This window comes from Bactrocera neohumeralis, chromosome 5 (genome assembly GCF_024586455.1).
Source record: "Bactrocera neohumeralis isolate Rockhampton chromosome 5, APGP_CSIRO_Bneo_wtdbg2-racon-allhic-juicebox.fasta_v2, whole genome shotgun sequence".
Taxonomy (NCBI): Eukaryota; Metazoa; Arthropoda; class Insecta; order Diptera; family Tephritidae; genus Bactrocera; species Bactrocera neohumeralis.
In genome coordinates this window covers 70961609-70984562 of record NC_065922.1, presented here as the reverse complement: position 1 = coordinate 70984562, position 22954 = coordinate 70961609, and the positions used below count along the sequence as shown (strand labels likewise).

General features: G+C 32.9%; 4 protein-coding genes across 5 annotated transcripts in view; 1 reads left to right on the top strand and 3 right to left on the bottom strand.

Moving 5' to 3' along the window:
* The window catches only part of LOC126760238 (putative mediator of RNA polymerase II transcription subunit 26), a 74417-nt gene extending 62992 nt beyond the window's left edge, over positions 1–11425 (bottom strand). Inside the window, exon 1 of the mRNA XM_050475721.1 lies at positions 11076–11425. The gene's annotated coding sequence lies outside the window, so the exon portion shown is untranslated. The remainder of the gene's footprint in view (positions 1–11075) is intronic.
* A 797-nt stretch (positions 11426–12222) lies between these two features.
* Positions 12223–14549, bottom strand: LOC126758781 (60S ribosomal protein L22). The gene is made up of 3 exons (XM_050473163.1): positions 14435–14549; positions 13581–14165; positions 12223–12636 (listed from the first exon to the last, which is right to left on the bottom strand). The coding sequence occupies exons 1-3, from the start codon at positions 14444–14446 to the stop codon at positions 12370–12372; spliced, it is 864 nt and encodes a 287-aa protein (XP_050329120.1). The 5' UTR covers positions 14447–14549; the 3' UTR covers positions 12223–12369.
* Positions 14550–14739: 190 nt separating this feature from the next.
* Positions 14740–15650, top strand: LOC126758782 (aprataxin-like protein). Its single transcript, XM_050473164.1, has 3 exons — positions 14740–15034; positions 15095–15320; positions 15380–15650. The coding sequence occupies exons 1-3, from the start codon at positions 14864–14866 to the stop codon at positions 15544–15546; spliced, it is 564 nt and encodes a 187-aa protein (XP_050329121.1). The 5' UTR covers positions 14740–14863; the 3' UTR covers positions 15547–15650.
* Positions 15582–22949, bottom strand: LOC126758773 (poly(U)-binding-splicing factor half pint). 2 transcript variants are annotated; one of them, XM_050473154.1, is made up of 6 exons: positions 22787–22949; positions 22164–22260; positions 17949–18184; positions 17820–17878; positions 17057–17560; positions 15582–16987 (listed from the first exon to the last, which is right to left on the bottom strand). In XM_050473154.1, the coding sequence occupies exons 1-6, from the start codon at positions 22787–22789 to the stop codon at positions 15919–15921; spliced, it is 1968 nt and encodes a 655-aa protein (XP_050329111.1). In that variant the 5' UTR covers positions 22790–22949; the 3' UTR covers positions 15582–15918. The 2 variants fall into 2 exon arrangements, with proteins under 2 accessions (XP_050329111.1, XP_050329112.1); XM_050473155.1 differs by lacking the exon at positions 22787–22949 and adding an exon at positions 21686–21725.
* Positions 22950–22954: the final 5 nt, after the last annotated feature.

The window sequence follows — 22954 nt, the reverse complement described above, 5'->3', positions numbered from 1 at the left end:
CTGAACAATCAAAATCAGGGCCATGTACGGAAAACTTTTTTTATTTTGCGAGTTTTCTTTATGAAATTCGGTCTGGATTATTGTTTTGGGCAGCACTACAATCTCCGAAAAAATTGTTCGAATCAGTTAGCTGCCATACAAACTAACCAATCAAAATCAAGATAAAGATTTTTTATACCCCTTTATGCCATAAGAAATGCACTCGTGAAGGGTATAATAGCTTCAGTGCAGCCGTAGTTAAACTTTTGTCTTGATTGTTTTGCGCTGACTTCGTTTCTAATTTTATATTAAAAGCACGCGAAAGTGAAAAGTGTCGATTATTATCAAAATACGCTAATCAAACAGGAAGAAAGCAATTTTATTTGATTAATTGTGTAGAGCTTTTGATATTTTCAAAAGCTTTTGCAAACACGTGCTTATAAACAAAGTTGTTTTGTACTTTTTTGCGATTTTTATTATTTACGTAAATATTTTGTATGTGTTTCGCGTGAAGCGGCTGTATACATGTGTTTGAATGTATATTTGCTTTTCTTAGGCCAAGACACGCAATGCCAAACTATCTCAAGCACCCTTAAAACTATTTTTAGTGCGTTTAGCGGGAGAATACAGAAAAGAAGCGGTTGACGCACAATGTGTACCTGTTTCGGGAGGTAGTCAAGCAGACTGCCAGCACCTTGGAGTTGGACAAAAGAGCCAAACATTCAAAGATTTCTTTAAAACAATTTAAAAATCAAGCGTTTAACGCTAAATATAAATCAATGCGATGAAAAGGTAAGTAATTTTCAAATAAAAAAAATGCTGCAAAGAGATTACAACTACACATAAGTTTTTCATATCGGCTGTGGCGGAGAGCAAAACATATATTATCTATACATATTTCTACAAGTAGAATATGAAAAAATAAATAAATAGTTTTTGTATGCGTAATTGTGCTGGTATTTATGTATAACATTTCTATTTAAAATACACTCACTTGTTGTTTGTGCAAAGTGTGTTTGCGTTTGACCGCGATAACCAATGTAAGTACATGTGTACGTCTAATATTAGCTAATACCTCATTAGGTCGGCACTTTGTAGTCTCTAAAGGCAGCTTATTCAACTTTAATGTTATTAGCGTTTCCCTATAACTAACACCTTTCTGCGAAAACCACAGCGAAGAGAGCGTGCACTTTGTATTAAACTTTTTGCTAAACTTTTGCAAAGCTAGTGCAAAAAAGCTGGATTTGGTAAGAAATACAACAGAAGACAATAAGCGTGCAAAATCATACAATGCAAACAAGTGCGTTGCGATAAGCGAAAATCGTATGACCGCAGACAGTATAAAGGATTTGTAAAGCAAAAATGCGAAATAGTGTTTATAGTATTTATAGCAAGAAAAAACGTAAACTTCGGCTGCAACGAAGCTATAATACCCTACACATATGCACGTCTTATAGCATAAAAGGGTATAAAAAGGTCTTTATCCAGATTTGTTTGCGATCAGTTTATTTAACAACAACATAATTTGTGACAAAAAAGCACCCGGAAATCGTAATTAAATTTCTCTGGTAAATGATATTACAAAAAAATATATTTTGCTAAGTTGGTAGGACTGTCCTAATTTTCATGCCAAATATGAGCATTGGTTAACAGTTTGTTTACAGCAGCTGCTTAACTCGGTACACCTCAGTAGTGAGTTACGATTTTTACAATGGATAAAAATATCGAACATAGAAGTTGGCCCAAATTTTGTATTTCTAACCAAATATTCGTTGCGAATTTTGGAAAAAAACTCAAGTTGATTCAAAAACACAAGCCTGCGATTGGTACAAGCCTTCAAAGACAGTCGAGAGATTGTTGAAGATTCGTTCTGGACGACCTTCTACCTATTCAACTGATAAAAATATTAAAAACGTGAAGGATATGGTGCTTGAAAATCACCAGGCAAGTGTTAGAGAGATGGCAAGAGAGTTCGACATCTCTCGCGAGTCCGTTCGAATGATTTTTCTGATATTTTGTGTATGAAACGTTCGACTCGTCCCGTTAAAGCCGAATTTTTTCCAAAAAAAAGAAATACCGTAAACTGGTCTCTTTGGACATGCTTGATCGTGCGAATTCCGATCTCACATTCATGGAGAGTATTATAACTGCCGATGAGACATGGGTTTACGAGTCTGACAAGCAAACAAGTCGGCAATCTTTGGAATGGAAGCCGTTTTCAACCGATCGAAGAGATAAAACAAAATTTGCCGAAGGCCGTCCCAAGTGTTGATGAAAGTGTGGAAATGAGTGTTTGGAGTGGAAAAATTGTTGGCATAAGTGTATTACGAACATACTCTGAAGGCGATAAAATAAATATTGTTGAAATATTAAATATTTTGCGTTTTATTTACAATTTCCGGGTACTTTTTTGTCACAATGTATGTACATAAAAAGTTTCCTTCTGGGTATTCAGTGTATAATTATGAGCTTGCACGGGGAATTGAATATATGAAACGCAGAGCACGAATTATGTATATACATATGTATGTACATATGCATGTACGTATGTACATCCATATCTACTAAATGAACAAGCATTTTTTTTTTGTTTTTAAAGTAAATTTGAATTACTTACTGACACTAATTATTTGCAGGAGTTATGAAAATACCAAAAATTTATGGTAAACTTTTTGTAGATGAGACTCTGTCATTTATGTAAAATATAAGAGTCGATTGCAATCGATGATTAGCGTTATCGACCTTACAAAAAATCGCAGCGACAAATAAAACCAACTTTTAGTTTTTTCCTTAAAGTCAATAGTCTGTATAAATATGTATTATTAATTATATATTTCGCAGACAGTTCAGTCCAGAAGCTTCTGAACGCATAATAGTGGCGTCCACAAAATTTTTAAATAAACAAAAATGTGTTGCGTACACATACATACGTGTTACGTCAGCGAGGCGATAACGACGCCACGCTTAAAACAAAAAATAATATAAAACAAAACTAAAGGAAAGCGAGTGCAAAAAATAAAACTATGCACACACTTTATTATGAATGTGTGAATTTTTCGCAATTTGCCAAATTACACTCGTTCTCTTTCTACCGCAAAGCGTTACCTTGACGAAAAAGTTTAAGTCAATATGCACTGATATTTTTAATAGTAGTATGTATGTATGTACATATGTACGATACGAAGAACAAGTAAAAGCGTATAAATAACTATCGAACAAGGCAGCAACAAACTACCGATCGCCGGTGGCTGATTATGCTTCGGTTAGACTTGTACGTATTTATGGATGTATGAGTCCTAAACGCACCATAAGCGGAGCGGTTTATTGACAGAAGTCATTCCTATTGTAAGGTATGTATGTATCTGCAATTGAATATACGACGTACATAGTTTGAGAAGTATATTCTTTTTGATTAGTAACTTACATAAATTTTAGGAAAATTGTCTGATCATCTCAAGCATTTAACTTCAAAAATTATGTAAGAAAATATTAATCATTTTAGGAAATTCTAGAAAAGTTTTGGTTTTACGCTTGTTTTTAGGATGTTTAACGGTTTAGACCAGACTAGAGTCCTGATAAATGTTACAACTTTGGAAATTTATTCTGAAAGCATAAACAAGGGTTCAAAGTTCTTTTAGTAAAAAAAAAATCATATGTTGACATTTTAATACTAAATGCCGCTGCTGGGAAGACCTTCGGAATAACCATTTTTATGATTCTAGAGACTTGGGCTATTTTAACCAAAATAGAAAACAGGTATCTACACACAAATGCACATATGTACATACATCTGCATAAGAGCACATAAGATTCCTCGTCAGATTGCGAACTTGGAAACAATACTTTTTCACCTACAATATTGTACAACATTTTTTGTAGAAAAAAGTTGCAAAAATAAAAAAAAAATTTGTAAAAAAAAAGTTGCAAAAATAAAAAAATTTTGTCCATAGATTACTAAAAAATGGGACTATATGGATATGTGGAATAATCTCCGTTAACGATCGTCTCTTGATTGAAAAATGCAGTTTCAAGAAGCTAGCGTTTTAAATTTGCATGCGAAAACTGACTAAGCCAAAAGCTTCGACACTACAACGCATTAAACAGAGAAAAAACTTTTTAGTATTTCACTTAGGACCCTAAAGTTTCACAAAGGGCCTCCTAAAGGCCTAGGAGTGTCGTGGTTCTAATCGAGAGGCGTGGTTTTCGGGAAATTTTTGAAGTGTCGTAAAAATGCAATTAATACTTTTACTAATTATTTAATAATATTAATATTTTTTATTAATATTTTTGTAATCAATTTTTTTGTTAGTTATTCATTAACAAAGCAAATAAGATACGGGAGAAAAACAAAAAATAAAAATTTTAAAAAATAAAAGACAAATGATTAATTAAAAATGAATCGGCAATGTCTGAAACTACGGGAAAGTTGGTGAAAAATACTTTCTCGAAATTGGCGGCTGTCTAAAAAAAATTACCACTTTTTTGACTGCTCCAAGACAAGAGAAGCCTATTAAGACTCTGAAATTTTCATGTAAATCGGTCCAATAGAACCTGAGGAATCGTAAGTATCGTTTTCAAAAAAAAAAAAAAAAAACATTTCGATAAAAACGCATTTAAAGTTTCACTTCCGGTCGAACCAGTTTGGATGCCGGGTCAGCGAAAAACCAAATTTTTAAAACTCCTCTCGTAGACATATGCTTGAATAGTTAAACTTTAAAAATATAAAAAAACGAAAATCGTTTTTTTTTTGAACTAAAATACCCCCTTAAGCCAAAAAAAATATTTTCGATTTTTTGAAAGCCATAGACTGACCTAACCCCTTAAAGAGAAAAACAATAAGAAGCACAGACGTCAAGGTAACTACGATTGTAAGAGGTAAAGGCTGCTTTGCGCACTGAGTTCGCCACGGGAACTGAAGAATCAGAGAGAAGAGAAGTAGCGGTAGAACACATATTCTTATATGTGTAATAAATATATTATACATAACTACATACAAATGTGTGCACAATATGAACTGGTACATGTAAGTATTTTAGCTTCATATTTTTTAGCTTTAACATACACAGAATAAAAAGTGTGAATGTGTGTGCATAAAAAATAAATTAACATTATTAGAGCGCCAACTAGGTTTTCTATTGCCTGCCTCAGCGCTGATGAATACAGAAAAATGGTGCGTTCCTCGTTATCAGCGAGTAATAAACAATAAATATTTTCCTGATGTCGTCGTTGTTACCCCGTAATAAAACTGGTGCAGACTGAATTGAGTATACATCATGACTTGTGCAGTCGTTTTGTTAAGAGAAGGGGGCTAAATAAAAACTTTGTATTGAAAAAAGCGCTTGATACAGATTTTTACCGCTCCGTAATGTCTATTAAAAAGTTAAAATAAAATTAAATAGTTTCGCATTAAACTTGGAGTGGTTTGGCCTCCAAAAAGAGTAGTCTGTTATTATATATATACATACATATGTATGTACATATATACTAAGTATTTTTCCATTTTTTATGAATTTGTTTGCCCTTTATTATACAAATAACGTACATGACAACAAAAATAAGTAAAATAAATAAAAAAATGCGATTAAGTGTGTACGCATTCGTACTCGTACTCACTCTTGGTAGTTGCAACATCGACTAGAACAGCACAGCAAATGGGGCAAGACAAGATCACCTCATGTAAATATACTGCATATGCCTCTGTGTACATATGAACATACATATGTATGTATGGGTGCATATTATATTATAGTGCTCCACTAACCGATGTCAACAACTGATATACTACATACATATGTACTTAATAGATATACTTGACACATACATACATAACAAACAAGTGCAACACATCATTTTTATTTGAACAATTAGGGGAACAAAGAGTAAAAAATAAATGAACAATAAAAAAAATAAATAAATAATTAAGAAAAATATATATGTATTTTTAAAAATTAAAAAAAAATTAAGGGTGGGTTAGAATAGAATTGATTGAGGCATGCACTGCGACCTTGGGTCTATTGTGCCCTAAGGGTGGGTTAGGGTTTCAAGACTTGTTTGCGGATTTACTTCTTAAATATGGATTGAATTTGCCAAATTTTAGTCAAATCTTTACCCAAACGTTCTGTTTTTTTTATCTAAAATTTTTTTTTAAGTGTAAACTGTTATTTTCCACTAAAAATTCCGCCATTTTGTGGGTGGAAAACACCCTTAATGTAAAAAAATAAATTACTAAACGTTGGGGCGGTTTTTTATATGTCAAAAATGTGTACAAAATTTGAAATTAATCGGTCAAGTAGTTTTGAAAAGAGAGTGAACACGGACTTTGAAAAAGTAATTTTGAGAAAATCGCGCCTAAAGCTAAAAAAGTGACGAAAAAAATTACCCTATATTGTCAAAAGTATGCTCAAAATTACTCAATCCATATTTAAGAAATAAATTCGCAAAAAAAGTAATTTTTTTTACCTTGAAACCCTATCACCTCCCTTAACTATATTCAAATAAAACGAAAAGTATAAATGTATTAAAAAATAATAAAGAAAGTACATACATTAAAATAAAAAATATATATTAAACAAAAAAACGAAAATATGTAAATAAGAAAATATTTAAAATGACACAATGAAGAATAAATAACATATAAATAGAAATAATAAAAAAGTAAATAAGAAAATTATACTCAAAATTTAAATTAAAAAGTAATAAATAAAATAAATTAATAACCAAAAAATAAACAAATTAAAATAAAAAATATTACATGAATTAAAAAAATTACATACATATTTAAAAATAAGAAAATTTACTTAATAATTAAATAAACTGTAAAATATATCAACATTAAAATTTAACAATTAAAAAAACTTAAAAAAAAAATTAAATTAAAAAAATTAATTAAAATGTATTTGAAAGTATATAATAAGTAAAATTAATAAAAAATAACATATAAATTAAAATAATTTAAACTTTACATAAAAAAAAAAAAAAAATATTCGTGTATTTTTTCAATAATAAAAAAAGTTTTAAAAAATTATTTTAATATAAATAAACTGAAATTAAAAATAAAACAAAATAAACAAAAACTTACGAAAAATATTTCGGAAAAAAATCTTACAAAAATTGCGAAACTAACTTTGTTGAAAACATGAAAATATAATTACAATATTTTAAGTGTAGAGACATTCATCGTCATGTAAAAACACTACTCAAGAAATCTGAAGGAAAAAATTACAATTGATATGCTAAGAGATCTGTGGGCTACGTGTTAAGAAATTTTTACTGTCATTTTCGATTTTAGCAAGCCAAAATTAGCAAGAAACATCAACAGTCCCCAAAATGACAGAATTTGACAGAAAAATATTTTTTACATTTGATATATTTGATGTTGTTGTTGTAACGGAGCAATTCCAACGCAACCGATACTAGCGTACTGGATTCGATCCGGATTTTATCCAACCAATGGTTGTTAGTTTTGAGAACTAATTCTCTTTGGATTGGTAAGTAAAGCTTGTTATACCATTATTCATCATTTTCGATATTTTATTGAACGCCCCTAAAGCTTTTGCATATCCAAAAACTAAGTGCATAACAATTAGCGTAATGGACAACTAACTACACTTTTTAGCATCTGTTCACCGCCTTCATTTACATACTACATATGTACATATGTATGTACTTTTATATTTTTCTTGGCAATCAATAATGGACATTTAAATATCTATCTGCTGAAATATATGTATATAACTACATAAATATGTATCAATGCATGCATGTATAATGAACAAAAAGCCTCACGTCAATGAAGAAAACCTTCAAAAATTAGCATAGAACTGCGACTTGATCTCATTCGTCACGAATTCAATCTTATGTACGGATTTACATATGTACAAAGAACAACTTGGCCACACTGTTTTAGTGAAACTTAACGATGATATGCGGCACAGCCGATTGATCGCGCAATCGAATCAAGTACATTTTCTTTATAAATTTACTTAGTTTAATCATACTAAAAGTATGAGTATGTACAAATGTATGTATGTAGATACATACATATGTACAAAGTAATTGTTAATATCAATAAAAATGTGACAAAATATGCATAGCGCAGTGTTTCTTTTAAAAAACTTTACATAAGCAAATAAAATTTGACACACTGATAATATATGTATATACATATTTGTATGTATGTATATATGTATGTATATAGGTTTCTACATACATCTCTCTGTTTATACAAATTACTATCATTAACCTATTATATTCATAGGTATTAAGTATTGCTGATTGATTGATGTCTGAAAGTGTTAATAAATAATATAAATTATTTGCTATGCTTCAGATATACGAAAAAAACAATAACTGCCGAATATCGAATATACACGCATACATACATAAATATAATATTATAGGGTATATGTATATACATACATACATACATACATACTACATACTTATGTTGTATATAAATTTATTTATGATTTATGAATTATTGATATGTTGATGAACAAAACTGTTAGCATGAAAATAAAAGGTATAATATAGTTATAAAAAAGTACATATATGTATAAAATATGTAATAACTACACCTACATACACATGTCTGCATACTATCGTACGTCACGAGCCTCTGTCGTCCACAAACATATAAGTTTTGAATTTTCAAACGCCAAAAAAACTTCAAAATACAGTTCAGTTTAGTTGAAATTTTTTTAACATAAATGTAGGCGTTTTGAGTAGTTGAATTTATACATATGTATGTATGTATATGTAGACACATGATACGTAACTCGTAAAGCGACGTTGTACCGATGATACGGTGTTGTAAAATATGACTTTATGTGCACGTGCTAACTAAATCGTATACGAGCAGTCAATTATAGAATTAGAGATTACGACAGTTACGCTACTGAGAGTTTATTAAAGAAATAACGGAAATGTATTCCCTTACAATAACTCTGAAAGTACTCATATAAGCTCTCTAATATGTACATACATATATTGAGTATTGCTTCGTTTTGTATTTATTCAATCAGTGCTATGTTACCAAACTTAGGAAGTAATTCAATTTATGAACTTTTTAGATTTTATAAAATATTGCAAGAATAAAAAATAATTTTAAAAAATTAAAACCTTAAAAGAATGCAAATTGAGTTGTTCTAAAATAAAGTAAAACAAAAAAATTTAATAAAATATGAAACAAAAATATAAATATAATCAAAACATCAGTAAAAAAATTTATACCCATGTATGTATTTACATAAAATAAAAAATTTTTAAATATAAAATAAAAAAAATTATAAAAAATACTAAAGAAAATTATAAAAAGTAAATTGCAAAAAAATATTTTTAAAAAAATTTGAAAGTATTTAAAAAAAAATATTCTTTTTTTTATTTAAAAAATATTTCATTATACATAAATATGTATGTACATACATGTGTATGTATATAAGAAAACGTTTTACAAATGTTTAAAAGTATATAAAAAATATTTAAAATATAAAAGCTTAAAAGAATGCAAATAGAGAATAGAACAAAAATAAATAAAATGAAACAAAAAAATATAATAAATTATAAAACAAAAATATAAAAATTACATAAAAAAGTTAAATATAAAATAAAATATTTTTAAATATAAAATAAGAAAAATTATAAAAAAAAATACTTAAGAAAATTATTCAAAATAAATTGCAAAATATATAAAAAAAATAAAAATATTTGGAGAAAAAAATATTTTTTTAAATGTACATATGTATGTACATACATACACGTTTTACAAATTTTTAAAACCATATAAAAAATATTTAAAATATAAAAGCAAAAATTTAAAAAAATTAAACTATTCAAAAATATATAAACAAGATTATTTCTTAAAAGGTACATAGGTATGTACAGCGGAGAGTTCTCCCCCAAAAGTTATTTCCATCATACGTGACACTCCGCAAATAACGTCACTTTGAGTTGCAAGTACAAAATTATATATATAGTTCGGCCCCCAAAATTCTACCCTGGATCCGCCCCTGAGTACATAACTATAGTAAAAGTATGTATGTATGCATAAAAACACTTAAATATGTTACGGATTCTGTTAAAAACAAACTCTAACACTCAGCAGTCAACCCTGATCTGTTATATGCACTATGGTTGGTTGTTTATGTGAATTCAACGTTTCATATACATACATACATACATATACATAAGTGTGTATGCATGTATAAATGAAAAAGAGGAAGCACGGGAATTTTTGTTTGCAAAACAAATGCTAAAACAAAATCTTAGCAACGCTAAAGCTCTATTAGACGCCTTAACCTAGTAACTGACCAAAAAAGGTTGACAACAATGAACTTAATGCAAAAAAATTTTAAACTCTCGCGATATTCGTATACACTTATGTATGTATATACATACATGTATATATGTATGTACATATGTGGTCATATACTAAACCAATTATGACACACATACATCATCATTCCATAAACGCAAAAAAAAAGAATTGAGGAGGAAAATATATGTATGTATGTAGTAAGTGTGTACATATGTATGTATGTATGTATGTATGTATGTATATATGGTAGCATTTAATTAAAAGTAATCACTTTAGACTTCAGTTTGCACTTACCTGCAACAAATACATATGTACATATATAGGTAAATACATCTGTATATATTTATGTATGTACGTATTTACGCAAATATCAATAACATACCTATAAACATATGTATGTATGTATGTACATATTTATGTAACAACATTCCATGCTGTAGCACCCACAACTGGCTACTAGCATGCAGCAACTTTTGTGCCCCCCACTCTGCTATAACATATTTGTCACAAGATTCTTATACTGCAGTACATATGTACATACAACTATACGCAGATATTCTGCTTACTCGCACTCCAATTGGAACTTGTCCGTATTGCGTATTTGCGTCCACATGGAAGCGCAATGCGCTATGTTGTTGTGTAATCACACCTAGGGGAAGCCAAACGGGCAAGTGTATCGGACAATGAGCACAGAACAAAAATTGACCGTAGTTATAATGTGGTCCAGTTAAATTAATCATTTAGACAATATGTACTAATATTAAAGTTGATTTTCACTTACCACTATGGAATGCCCTTTGGAACTTTCAATTTACACACTTAAATATATTTATGCAATATAAACGTACTATATGTACACATGTATGTTAATATGTAGTAAGTTTTTCATAGTCCTTTGCACAATTAATGGTTGACAATTTGTTTGTTTGTACACTAAACACAACTTTTTCGTCCATTTAGGATTTATTTCATAAGAATAGAGTATTTATTCTGTATTTTGTCGATTGCACAAACACTTTTGTTCGCTAACTTTTCCACGAGGTGAAGAAAATTTAAATTTTTGTCTATTTTGCGTGCTGCTATTGACTCGAGTACACATCTGATGACAACGACAACACGACGCGTTTTAGCTTTTTAGCGCCGAATGTCGGAATTCGTGCGATAGAAGCAAACAACAAAAGCAATGTCAGAAACGCCAATAACCCAACGAAGTCGACGCCGCTGTCACAGCATTCTGCGGCCGATGAAGTACATATGTATATGCATAAATATGTATTAGGTAAAAGATATTAAAAAGTAATGAACTAACGGCGCAAAACAACAATGCCCTAAGCAATACCCCTTCGTATACACAGCAAGTAGAACGCATACATAAGAAGCGGCAGCGACGTCGTCGGCACTTGCTTTCTTGACTTCGGTTGTTTTCTGTTTACTTTTTACACCGACAGCATCGGCCAAAAACAAACAAAGTTAACAACAACAAAGTAACAGCGACAAAATGCCATAACAAATGCGTTCGGGTGCGTTCAATGGCGTTTGTTTACGTCTGTTCAGCAGTATGTTCAGGCTAAGCCATTTCCGTCGAAATTTGTTGAAAAACATGTGACTGCGTGAAGAAAATTACAGAGATGTGATACTGGCGAGACTACAGGGTGTCTAAGACGATTTAATAAGTGTTACAATGAAGAATTTAATAATTTACTCAATTAAATATATATGTGTAAATATCATTTTCTGAAATTTTTGTAATTAACAAAATACCATTATTTTATTGTTGTCAATATTTTTTAATTTTCTCTTGTGTAGAAAGTCATCCTAAAAGTATGCCAAAATTTTAAGCTACTAATCAAAATCCCGATTGTTCCAACCGAATTCATAAATTGCTTTCTATGCAACTACCTCCAAAAATCCAATATAAAAACCAATAATTATTTGTCCACACAAAATCAATTTGTGCTCCAATATATTTTTTACCGTTGGAACAGAACTTTAAACATATTTAACATGTTAAAAGTTCTAAGCCAACAGCATCACTTGTATTTTTTCTTTTGGTTAAAAATATTATAAAAACAAGTTTACTCGGCATCCTCATCTTCATCATCGTTGGAGCTGATTCTGAAGTAACGGAGTTCATAGGAATCCTTATCGTTGGAAACGACACGGATCCAATCACGCAAACTGTTCTTCTTCAAGTAACGCTTGGTCAAGTACTTCAGGTAGGCCTTGGAGAAGTGCACGTCCGAGTTCACGTACAATTTCATCTTCAAGCGCTCGAATGTGACATTGTTACCAAGGTTGTTCACTTTGCCGTTGACCTTTAGGCGGGCTTTAATGTACTTTTCCTGCAGATTTAAAGAAATAAATTATAATAAATTGTCGGAATCATTTAAGAAATCAATAATTTAAATCAAATAAGCTGAGCGTGTCTCTTGCAGTGTTAAGCTACAAAACCAGGCGAGTCATTTTGCAACCAAAAATAGCAGAGTGTGTGTTTACTTTGCCACTGAGTACACTGCCTTCAGAGCGACAGGGCCGAAGCTTCACTCTCTGACGACAAATCGGACGTGGCAAACACCTGGAATTAGGTATTCAAAAATATGATTGAAATTAACTAGATATTTACCTGTGCACCCTGCGCGTATTTTAGGGTATCTTGTATTGCGTATAAAAATACTGCTGCAATTTAGCTTCCTGCGACAATATATTTGATCCGCTTTGAAGCCTACAACGTTCAAAATTTCGAACGTTAACGCAGGGCGCACTATGGGTTTTGGCCTGTATACATGCGGGTGCATGTATTACAACCCGGGACCCACCACTGGGCGGTAGACATAGCACGACTTGGCACTGTTCACAGCCGGTTGCACCACTGGCCAGACCTGGTTCTGGCGATCAGAGGCTACCCCGATGTGCAGCACCCAGAGTCCCGTTTCGAACAGCAACCCCCAAAAAGTTGGGGAAATGAGGATCTTGTAGGTAGATAATGCAGGCTCGTTTAGAGCCGGAAATAACAAGAAACTAAATGGCAACAGCACAATAGTGTATCCATAATTGTTAGACTACTGCGATTGGCTAAAAGCCTGTGCACAGCAGTTTAATTGTTATGGAAGTCACTCTACCACAATTGGAGCTATCACCGAAACTTTCGAAGTTGCAGCATCGATGACGAATAAGTTGTGGGCGCGCTTACATAATATATAAAACTTATGAACTATAATTTAGTAGACAAATGCTGTTTACCGAATTGCGGCAAATTCCTCTTGGCGTACACAACGAAAGTACTTACAAAATCGGCAACATCCATGATGTTATCTTCAGCAATGTTGGTGCAATCGATTCCGAAACGAAGAGACACCTTCTTCTTCTTCAGTCCCTTGCCGCGCAACACGTTCTTCTTGGTAACTTTGCCAGCGGCAGTAGCAGCTGCAGCTGATACGGACTTGCGTTGTGGCTTGACAGCCTTAAGAACTGGAGCCTTTGGCTTCTCAGCTGGTGCGGCAGCGGGCACAGCGGCTTTAGCTGGCTCAGCTTTTTTGGCTGGTGCAGCGGCGGCTGGCTTAGCTGCAGCAGGTGCTGCTTTCTTTGCGTCTTTAGCGGGAGCAGCCTTAGCATCTTTCTTGGGAGCAGCCGCAGCTGGTGCCGCCTTCTTTGCATCCTTGGCGGGTGCTGGCTTTGCAGCAGCGGGTTTGGCAGCAGCCTTCACTTCCTTGGCGGCCTCGGGAGCCTTCTTTACATTTTTGGCAGCAGCGGTCGCAGGCTTAACTTCAGCCTTTGGTTTTTCAACTTTGCCCTTAGCAGCGGTAGCTGCTGCGGGTGCAGCCTTTTTTTCGGCTGGCTTGGCGGCGGATTTATCACCTTTGTTGGTTTTAGCCTGTAATAAGCGATGAAAGTCATATTCATTAATATAATTTTGAATAATTTTACAATTTATATATAAAATGAGCAATTGTCATAGACGTGATGCAAATCTTTTACTTCAATATTGAAATTTAATCGCACTGTTCTTTATACATCCTTTGTTTATTCTTATACGAATTAACATTTCCTTTTAGTTAAACTTATATGAGACATTACTTTAATAATATTTCACATTTACATATACGATTGAAGTGGTATTTTCAGATATTTTGGAGCACTTACAGTTGGTGCCATCTTTAACAGCAGGAACCACGGAGAAAAAGAACTTTAAAATTTGCTGTCAACCAAGGTGTTGCCAACTATCTTTCATACAAATTTCCCCAGTATATAGTTAAAGCTGCCATATATTTTTTAATCAAAATATCCCCGAAAGTTGTATTGCCATTATTGTCATCTATTAATTACAATTCCATTGATTTAAGGCAAATTTCACACATTTCATGTAGTTGTTAAGTAGATACCAATAAACAAATTAATAAAAAATATATTAGCATTTATAATAATATTTTTGAGAGAATTAAAGATTTTTTAAATATTTGTTTTTTTTTTTTTTTAATTTGGAAAACTTAGCAGGGGTATTGACTTAATTGGTAAACAGCTGTCAGCGAAGCAAACAAATTTAAATAACTAAATGCACACATAAAACTTGATATGATGAACTCGACTGGTAAAAGCTGGGCTACTGGCCTTTTACATACCATTAAAGATGCTAAGAATCTTATAATATCATCTGAAGATGCTGTAGTGATAAACGACAAGTATCCGAAGTCACAGCATCATTATCTCGTACTGCCAAAAGCCGACATTCCGGATATTTTCCATGTAAGCTATTTGTAAATGGTATTTTTTCGATCCAAAACTTTTTTTAAACAAATTTTACAGCTAAATCAAAGCCACCTACCATTGCTAGAGGAACTATTTCTGCTTGCACAAAATGTGATTGAGGCAAAGCGTTGCCATTTAGACGATTTCAAAATTGGATTTCATGCACAACCTAGCATGCAAAGATTACACTTACATGTGATTTCCAAAGATTTCGTATCAGACTGTCTTAAAACCAGGAAGCACTGGGCTAGTTTCAACACTAAATTGTTCCTGTATTATCAAGGTTTTTAGCATATTTTTGATATTTTGTGCTTTTCTCCAACAATAAATTATTGCAAATAGATGTGTATGGGCTGATAAAGGCAGGAGACCGGATCCAACGACTTGACAAGGAAATAGTGCACCAGTTGTATGCCTCTGCTCTGGAATGTAATCAGTGCAAGTTTGTGGCAAAAAATGTACCAGACTTAAAACGACATCTACTAGAACACTGGTCCCATAAGCAATAACAAATATCAATACAATGATATTTAAAAATAATTCATTATTGTTTAAATACTTAACATATTTATTAGTAATTTTACAGAAATTAAGATATTTCTTCTTTACTTAATTTAACGGCATTTTACACGCGAATACATTCATTACATCGTCAACGGTCAAAGGTTTAAGGGGGGAACTAGAAATGGTAATGTCGAAGAAAACTTCAGCTGTAGACAATTAGTGCACATAAAAGGAAAACCTTAAAAACACTCGTTTGTTAAGTATGAAAGCAATGACGGGGATTTGGTACAATACCATATACATTTGCAGCATGATGTTTTTAATTTTTTACCACTATTATTGGGCACACTTTTTCTCATTTCACCGAAAATTATATTCTAACCCGATAGATCACCATGATCAAAAAGTGATTGATCATATAGTTCGGCAACAACGCGGCGCCCACCAAAGAAGCGTCCGTGTAAAGCATCCCGTCCACGCATTGCCTCAATAGCGCTTGAAAACTCGACAAATATTTTAACAATTATTTCAGCTTCTTCATCATCTTCGTTCTCCGTTTGTTTTTCATTGAAAATTATCACACGGCTAACAGTGCCGAATTTTGTGCACTCTTCTTGTATCTCCTCTTGCAGTGTTTCGTCTACATCCTCTGGACCGACCATGTTTCGCAGTATGATCACACGTGACTCTTGTGGTCGCATTAGCCTCTGCATAACTAGCTGCCGTGCGCTCTGGCCCTTAATCGACATATTCTCCTGCTGCTGTAGCGTCTGCGTTTCACCCTCATCCATTAATTTTTTTTGCAATTCCTCCTGCTGTGCCTTCTCGTGCGCCTTTTTCAGTTGCTCTGAATTAGCGGATTGTAAGTTATGCATCGCTGTCACATTATTCGCGGCGGCCACGGCGGCTGCGGCATTTGCACTTACTGCCGCGGCTGCAGCAGCCGCTGCGTGTTGGGCGGCTTCAGCACCCAATACTGTACCAGCACCAAGATTACCAATTGTAGCCATTGAAGGTGCGCCCATAGTTGGTGTTGCTAGTAGAGCGGTTTGTGTAACAACAACTGGTGCAGCAGCAGTGGTCACATTTGGCATACCAGGTGCGGCACCCAATAGATTTGGTGGTAGGGCTGCTGGCGCTTGGAAGACGCCAGCGGGAAGGAATGCAGCGGCACCGCCAGTAGCAGCAGGTACGGCAAGACCTGGTGGATGTAATGCACTGGCAGCAGCAATTGGCAATGCACCCACCTTAGCTGCTGCAGCTAATGGAGAAATACCCAGTGTGGGAGTAGTTGCAGAAAGGCCAAGCACCGCGTTGCTGGCAACTGCATCAAGTGCCTGTATCTTAGCGGTGGCGGCAGCGGCGGCCACAGCAGCGGCTGTGGGCATTGTGGAATTCGTAGAAGCGCAAACCAAAGCATTAGGCGGTGTAATCGAACGGCCCACTCTGCAAGTTACAAAAATATATATTCAAAATATTTTATATTTAAATGGTGTAAAGCCATGAGAAATATACCTCAGTAATTGGCCGCCCAAATCGAACAAATTCATGCTGGCGATAGCTTCATCCATTGCCTGTTTGTTGGCATATTCAATGAAACCATAACCTTTGTGTGTATGCAATGATGTTCCCTGCGCCAATTTGCAATATAAAATAGGACCAAATGCTTCAAAAACACTTTTGATATCCTCTTCGGATAAATCTGGATGTATGGAGGCAACATAAATGCGATTGAAACTCTTTGCTTCCTCTTGTATCTCATCAATAACTTGCTGTGCTTGTGGCATATTACTAGGCCGGCCCACCTTAATGTTACGGCCACCCATTAATGCGCCATTCATTTGCTCCAATGCTAATTGTGCACCTTCAGGAATTTCATATTCAACAAAGGCGAAACCTTTGTGCTTCTGAGTGATGGGATCCCAAGACATGTTGATCGATTTTATTGGGCCAAAAGGTAGAAAAGCCGCGCGTATGGTATCCTCTTTTAATTCAAATGAAATACTGCCGACATATACTCTGCAAAATAGGAATGTTTATATTTAATAATGATAGAAAAGTTTATTAATTTTAAAGGAATAAATAAAAAAACTCAGATCTTATCAGCTATTTGTGGTAGGCACATGTGGCGATTTAAATGTGACAAACACTCATTAACTCGAGCAGATTGTTGTAACATTAAAATTACCAGTTCACAAAGCAAATATGCTTCTACCATGATTCACATCAGGGTTTGTTTTACCAAATAATTTGTATAATATTTGACATTTTCACTTACCTGCACATGAGGGCGAGTGCTTGCTGACGCTGCACCTGTGTACGTTGTGATGCCAATTGCTGCAAAAAAAAACAAGCATGCGTTAATTTTAATAGTTGTGTATGGTTACTTTATCACACAAAAACTTACTTGCTGCTGATGCGCCAATGTTTGTTTCATTAATACCATTTTAATACTTTGCTCCATGGCATATTTTTTAGCCTTACTGACCGTGTCATGTTGATCGGAACTGAGTTTTGGTAGTGCACCACCCAATAGGCCAAGTAGTGCCGAACGTGTACCAGGACCGAATTTCACATCGCCTGTCTGTTTCAGATCATAAATTGGCTGCGAAATGTATGGAATTTTCGGTTCCGAGGACTTGCCTAGAATATTAGGAATATTAATTAATAGCGCACAAATTAATTTACCCAACAAAACGTTTGTTGGTAAATAGAGCAACAAGCAATGTGTTGTTCCAGCTGTGTTGAAAGGAGTTTGTGAGGGGTGAAAGCGCGCAGAACACTTTTCTTATTTTGTGGTTGAAAAAATCACAAGAGTCATTCGATCGATCGTATAGAGTCTGTGGTTCTTTGTTATTGATATATGTGTCAATAAGTGAGTGTCATACCGTATGCTCGCTTATTACACGTCAGTGGTCCTTTTGTTTGACTAACTACGAAAAGAATGTAATCACAAAAAATCATCAACATGTAAACAAGAAATTCATGAGAAAACCAAGGTTTTTTGACATTAGTATTATAATTTTTTTCGTAATAAGAAGCACGCACCTTTAATCATTAAATAGTATTATTTTTGTAACATTCTCATAACTAATTAATGGCTTTCTTAATTTTCATTAGGGTTATCTTATTCAGTCATTCATATTTAAAGTTTAGTTCTTTTGTTTGGTTGAATTTATGCAAACCCTTATTAGATCCCACAATAACGTAGCGCATTACACTCACTTGTTGGCTCACATACCATTATATTTAATTTTTTGAAATGGAAACAAAAGATAATTCGACGCCTGCAAGAAAGATAAAGACAAAAAGAAAAAACATTAATAAACAACACGTTTTGAAGCTTCCTAAGCGTATATCTTCTCTGGACGCGCCCGTGCGCGTATCAGCTTTATCGAGCGTTGTGCATACGTTGAGTGCGGTTTTAAGTTTCACTTTCGCTGCAACTTTCATAACAGTCAATCGAGTTTGGTTGTTGCTATTATTTAAGCGTTAAAACCACTTTGGATTTTTTCTTTATTTCTGTTTGGCCAACGATACCGCAATTCACGGCAACAGGTGACTTATTGTATATTCTATTTTTGAGTAAAGTCGTTTATCTACATTTCTTTCTCATTCACATGCATTCATACTAATGTTTTTTTATGTTTTGTTGTTGTACGCAGCAAAGTTGTAAAACTTACAATTATCAGGCTAGTAGTAGCAGTTTTTCATTTGTTTAACGCATACTTTTCATACGCAATGTGTGGCACGCGTTAATAATTTATTTTTGGCGACTTAAGACATTTCATTCTTTGTATGTCATATTTTTGGTTTATTTTTGAGAAAAGCTGCAAAATGTAAGAATGAAAGAAAAAAGCACCCAAACATTAAAAAAATTAAAATAAAATACGTAGTAGTCTGTATAAATCCAAAATACGTGAACAAATTGACTTTTTTGTATATGAAACATGTAATAAGAAAGATGCACGGAACGGGGATTTACGCAAATATACCCTGGTTAATGCTTAAATTAAACTTAGGCTTAAATATGCGGCTATGGCTAGGTATATTAAATGCCCATAATGACACAAAAAGCTGATGAAAAATACATACAAACATACATACAATATAACACAAGCATAAATGAATGGCACTAGTGATAGGACTAAATTATTACGGTCGGAAAACTGAAGGGCGCGTGTGCCAAAGTCAAAATTTAAAAATAACACGGACCAACGGACTTAATTGTTATCAAAAAAATGTACAAAATTTTTGCCAATTTTATGAACTTATTGAAAATTGTCATAGTGCACACTTTATAATCAAATATATGTATTTATGTGTAAATTCAACAAATTTGATGCAGTTACTCTTCAAATAAATTTAAAGAAAAATATGAATATTCACATATTTATAAAATATAGAACTTCTGTTTTATCACATGTAAATCCCCTTTCCGCGTACCATATAGTTAACTAGTACAGAAATATAGAATAGAATTAATGAAGCGACCTTATTTCATCTCAAAAATCTCTTGCCCTCTCCAACATTTGGTGATGCTAACGCAATTGGCTTAAACGTTTTTATTGGATACATTTATACATTGTCACTGTGAGAAGTGGGTGAGTGTGGTTTTGAATCACTTCAAGGGCACGTTTAATAAAAGAGAAAAAAATAAAAAAAGAAATAAAATCCGCTGAAAAGATAATAAGAGAGCAACAGTGAAAAAAATTAAGGAATTTCGGGATATTTATGATTTTTTACGCATGTACTATAAATGTAATTTATTTATACTAAATTCTGTCGATTGTGAAAACAAATCATTTGAACATGGGTAGTTTATAGCTTTTATCTTCCAGAAGCACTGGTTAGGGGTGGAGAAAATAGAACATCTCGATTTATGTAAGTATGTATAAACGATCATATAATTATTTATGTATATGCAAAAGCAGTTTGTTTGTAATAACTGAAGAATTTAAATTTTTTTGCACTTTCCAAGGAAAAAAATATTTTACAAAACAATTAGATTTTAAAATTTATTTTAGCATGCAAGTATCTAAAAAATTCTAAATTGAGTATGTCTTAGCAAATGCTTCTCAAAGAGGTTTTTTACTTTTATAGAAATATTTCCACAAAAACAGAAGTTATCCAAACAAAACAAAACATATACATAATATATACCTTTACAAACAACTTTACTTTTTAACTGTAAGTTTCTAAAAGCTGACTATGTTTCCAAATTTATTACTCGCTTTTCAAACTTCTTTATTATAAAGTTAATTGAAAAGTTGTATATTATATACGAAGAATAAAAATGTTGATCACAGTCAAAACTTGGTCGTTTTTCTCTGTTTATAATAGATCACATGGGTTAATCTTTTTCTTGAAGATTTAGTCAAAGAAAAAAGGAACTAAATATTTTTGGATACCAGTTAAATATGTATTAAATATTTGCATAAAAAATCCAAATATACAAATTTATGCAACGGCGTTTCAATGATGTTCGAATTAAGAAGTTGATATTAGTGCAGTCGGGAGAACGATGTAATAGTTGTGCTTTGCAGTATGTAGGCGTATGACACCTGCACCGGTTCAATATGGAATCAGAGGCAGAGAAATTGAACTAAAAAATATACTTACAAAAAGAAATAAAAAAGAAAAGAGAAGAAGAGAGAATCAATATGCGTCATTAGTTCGAAAACATCAGCAACTTTACGAAAAAAACATACATCAAGCGTTGGCTATAAACGTGGTGACGCCACTCATAAATCAAACCACAACACCGTCAGTCTTATTCGATGACCATAAAATTGGCACTACAATGGCGATTTTCGCATGTATTACGCTGTTTTAGCATTATTACATGCCTATTTACTGAATTTGAGTTAAAGTACTTGTTTATGACATTTACCAGCTTTATAGGTTATTGTTGCCCTTTCTGAAAGTGTATCAACCATTTTCAAAACCAAATGTATGTATGATATCGCTTTAAAGTTAAGCTTTTTTTTTTGTTTATAACATTTTACTATCGTCGACAAATTTCTTTTTTACGATTTTAAAGCGTTTTATTAAATATATTTTGTTTTCTCTCAACTCTTGCAGTGTTTTTACTTTTTTTCAATAGGCGCTAGCTTACACGGCAAGCAGAAGAGCAAGTCTCACCTGACCCTGAGAACATCACAAGCGTTAAAGTCTGCAATTACTTAAGCAGAACAGAAAAAACAAAACCGATTATTTAGTAAAATACAGTTGATGGTCTGTGAGGATGTGTAAGTATGTTATTGTGAAACAGATCGAATTTTTGTTAAAGCTTTGAAAAATTCGGTCAATTTATGTTCTTATTTTAATGTTAGTTTTTACGTTTTTTACCTAACTAGTTTTAGTCCACCCGCTTTACGCTGCTTACAAATTATTATGTATTATAATACTATAAACACAAGCATATTCATACTGGACAATATTTTTCGGTAGTAAAAAAATCAAGCAAACCGTAACATACAAGACCCTCGTAACAATTTCGTAACACACAAGCGTATGTTTGTATCTTTCAAGTATACTTTGTTACCATTTATTATGATTCAATAAATAAAATAAGAATTGATCTATATAAAACGTAATAAAATATATGTAGTGCACTTACCCGAATCCGAGCGAGATTTTTTTGATGGCACCATGCCGTCATTTAGTGGATCATCTGAACGTGACTCTGAAGACCGCGATTCTCGTTCATTGGAACCCTGTAAAAAATAAACAAATAAGTTAAAACGAAATTTTGTGATTTTTTACAATGAAACAAAATATAAAAAAGGATATACTCCAAATGCGAAAATGGTGTCAAAATGTCGAAACGAATCGTTAAGTCAAACGTGCACTGCGTAAACCCCATCAAGGTTAAAACCACATTTTATTTTATTGTTTTAATGAAAGGTGAGGGGTAGATAATAGCACACCTATTACCCGGAATATACGCGTTGGAACGGCGGCGAATAGCCCTCTTTAGTAGTAATGTCATCTGCCTTATTGAAAGTTTTAGTATACACACACAAATTCCCGCCGTACAAATGAAATGCAAAGAGCTTTACTATATCCATATTATTTGTTACTCACTAAAATTTATTATACTGTTTATGCGTTGATTATAGTTTAATCTTTGAATATCCGTAATATTCATGTTGCAAATCAATTCGCTACAAATTCCACGCCATTTTCTTTGCCGACGCTAGTTACAATAAAATATTGTAAACTTTATACCTATAAACTTACCATACTTTAGCAGAGAAAATTAATATATTAATTGCAAAGCTGATTTGCAATACTTAATTAACAATTTGCTAATGATTCTACAATTTCTTTAGCGATAATTGTAATAAAACTAATGTGAACTTTCACGTATTTTAGGATCCCTTCAAAACGCTGCAAAAAATTTCGTCA

What these genes read in the sequence shown, in the direction of transcription:
- LOC126758781 (XM_050473163.1), bottom strand. An exon ending in TCATGGATGTTGCCGATTTT is followed by an intron (nt 12,637 to 13,580) that starts GTAAGTACTTTC and finishes TTAAATCTGCAG; the next exon opens with GAAAAGTACATTAAAGCCCG.
- LOC126758782 (XM_050473164.1), top strand. Translation starts at nt 14,864, where the DNA reads ATGATGAACTCGACTGGTAAAAGCTGGGCTACTGGCCTTTTACATACC. An exon ending in ACATTCCGGATATTTTCCAT is followed by an intron (nt 15,035 to 15,094) that starts GTAAGCTATTTG and finishes CAAATTTTACAG; the next exon opens with CTAAATCAAAGCCACCTACC. An exon ending in ATTGTTCCTGTATTATCAAG is followed by an intron (nt 15,321 to 15,379) that starts GTTTTTAGCATA and finishes TATTGCAAATAG; the next exon opens with ATGTGTATGGGCTGATAAAG.
- LOC126758773 (XM_050473154.1), bottom strand. An exon ending in CATTGGCGCATCAGCAGCAA is followed by an intron (nt 17,879 to 17,948) that starts GTAAGTTTTTGT and finishes TTTTTTTTGCAG; the next exon opens with CAATTGGCATCACAACGTAC. An exon ending in GCACTCGCCCTCATGTGCAG is followed by an intron (nt 17,561 to 17,819) that starts GTAAGTGAAAAT and finishes CCTATTTTGCAG; the next exon opens with AGTATATGTCGGCAGTATTT.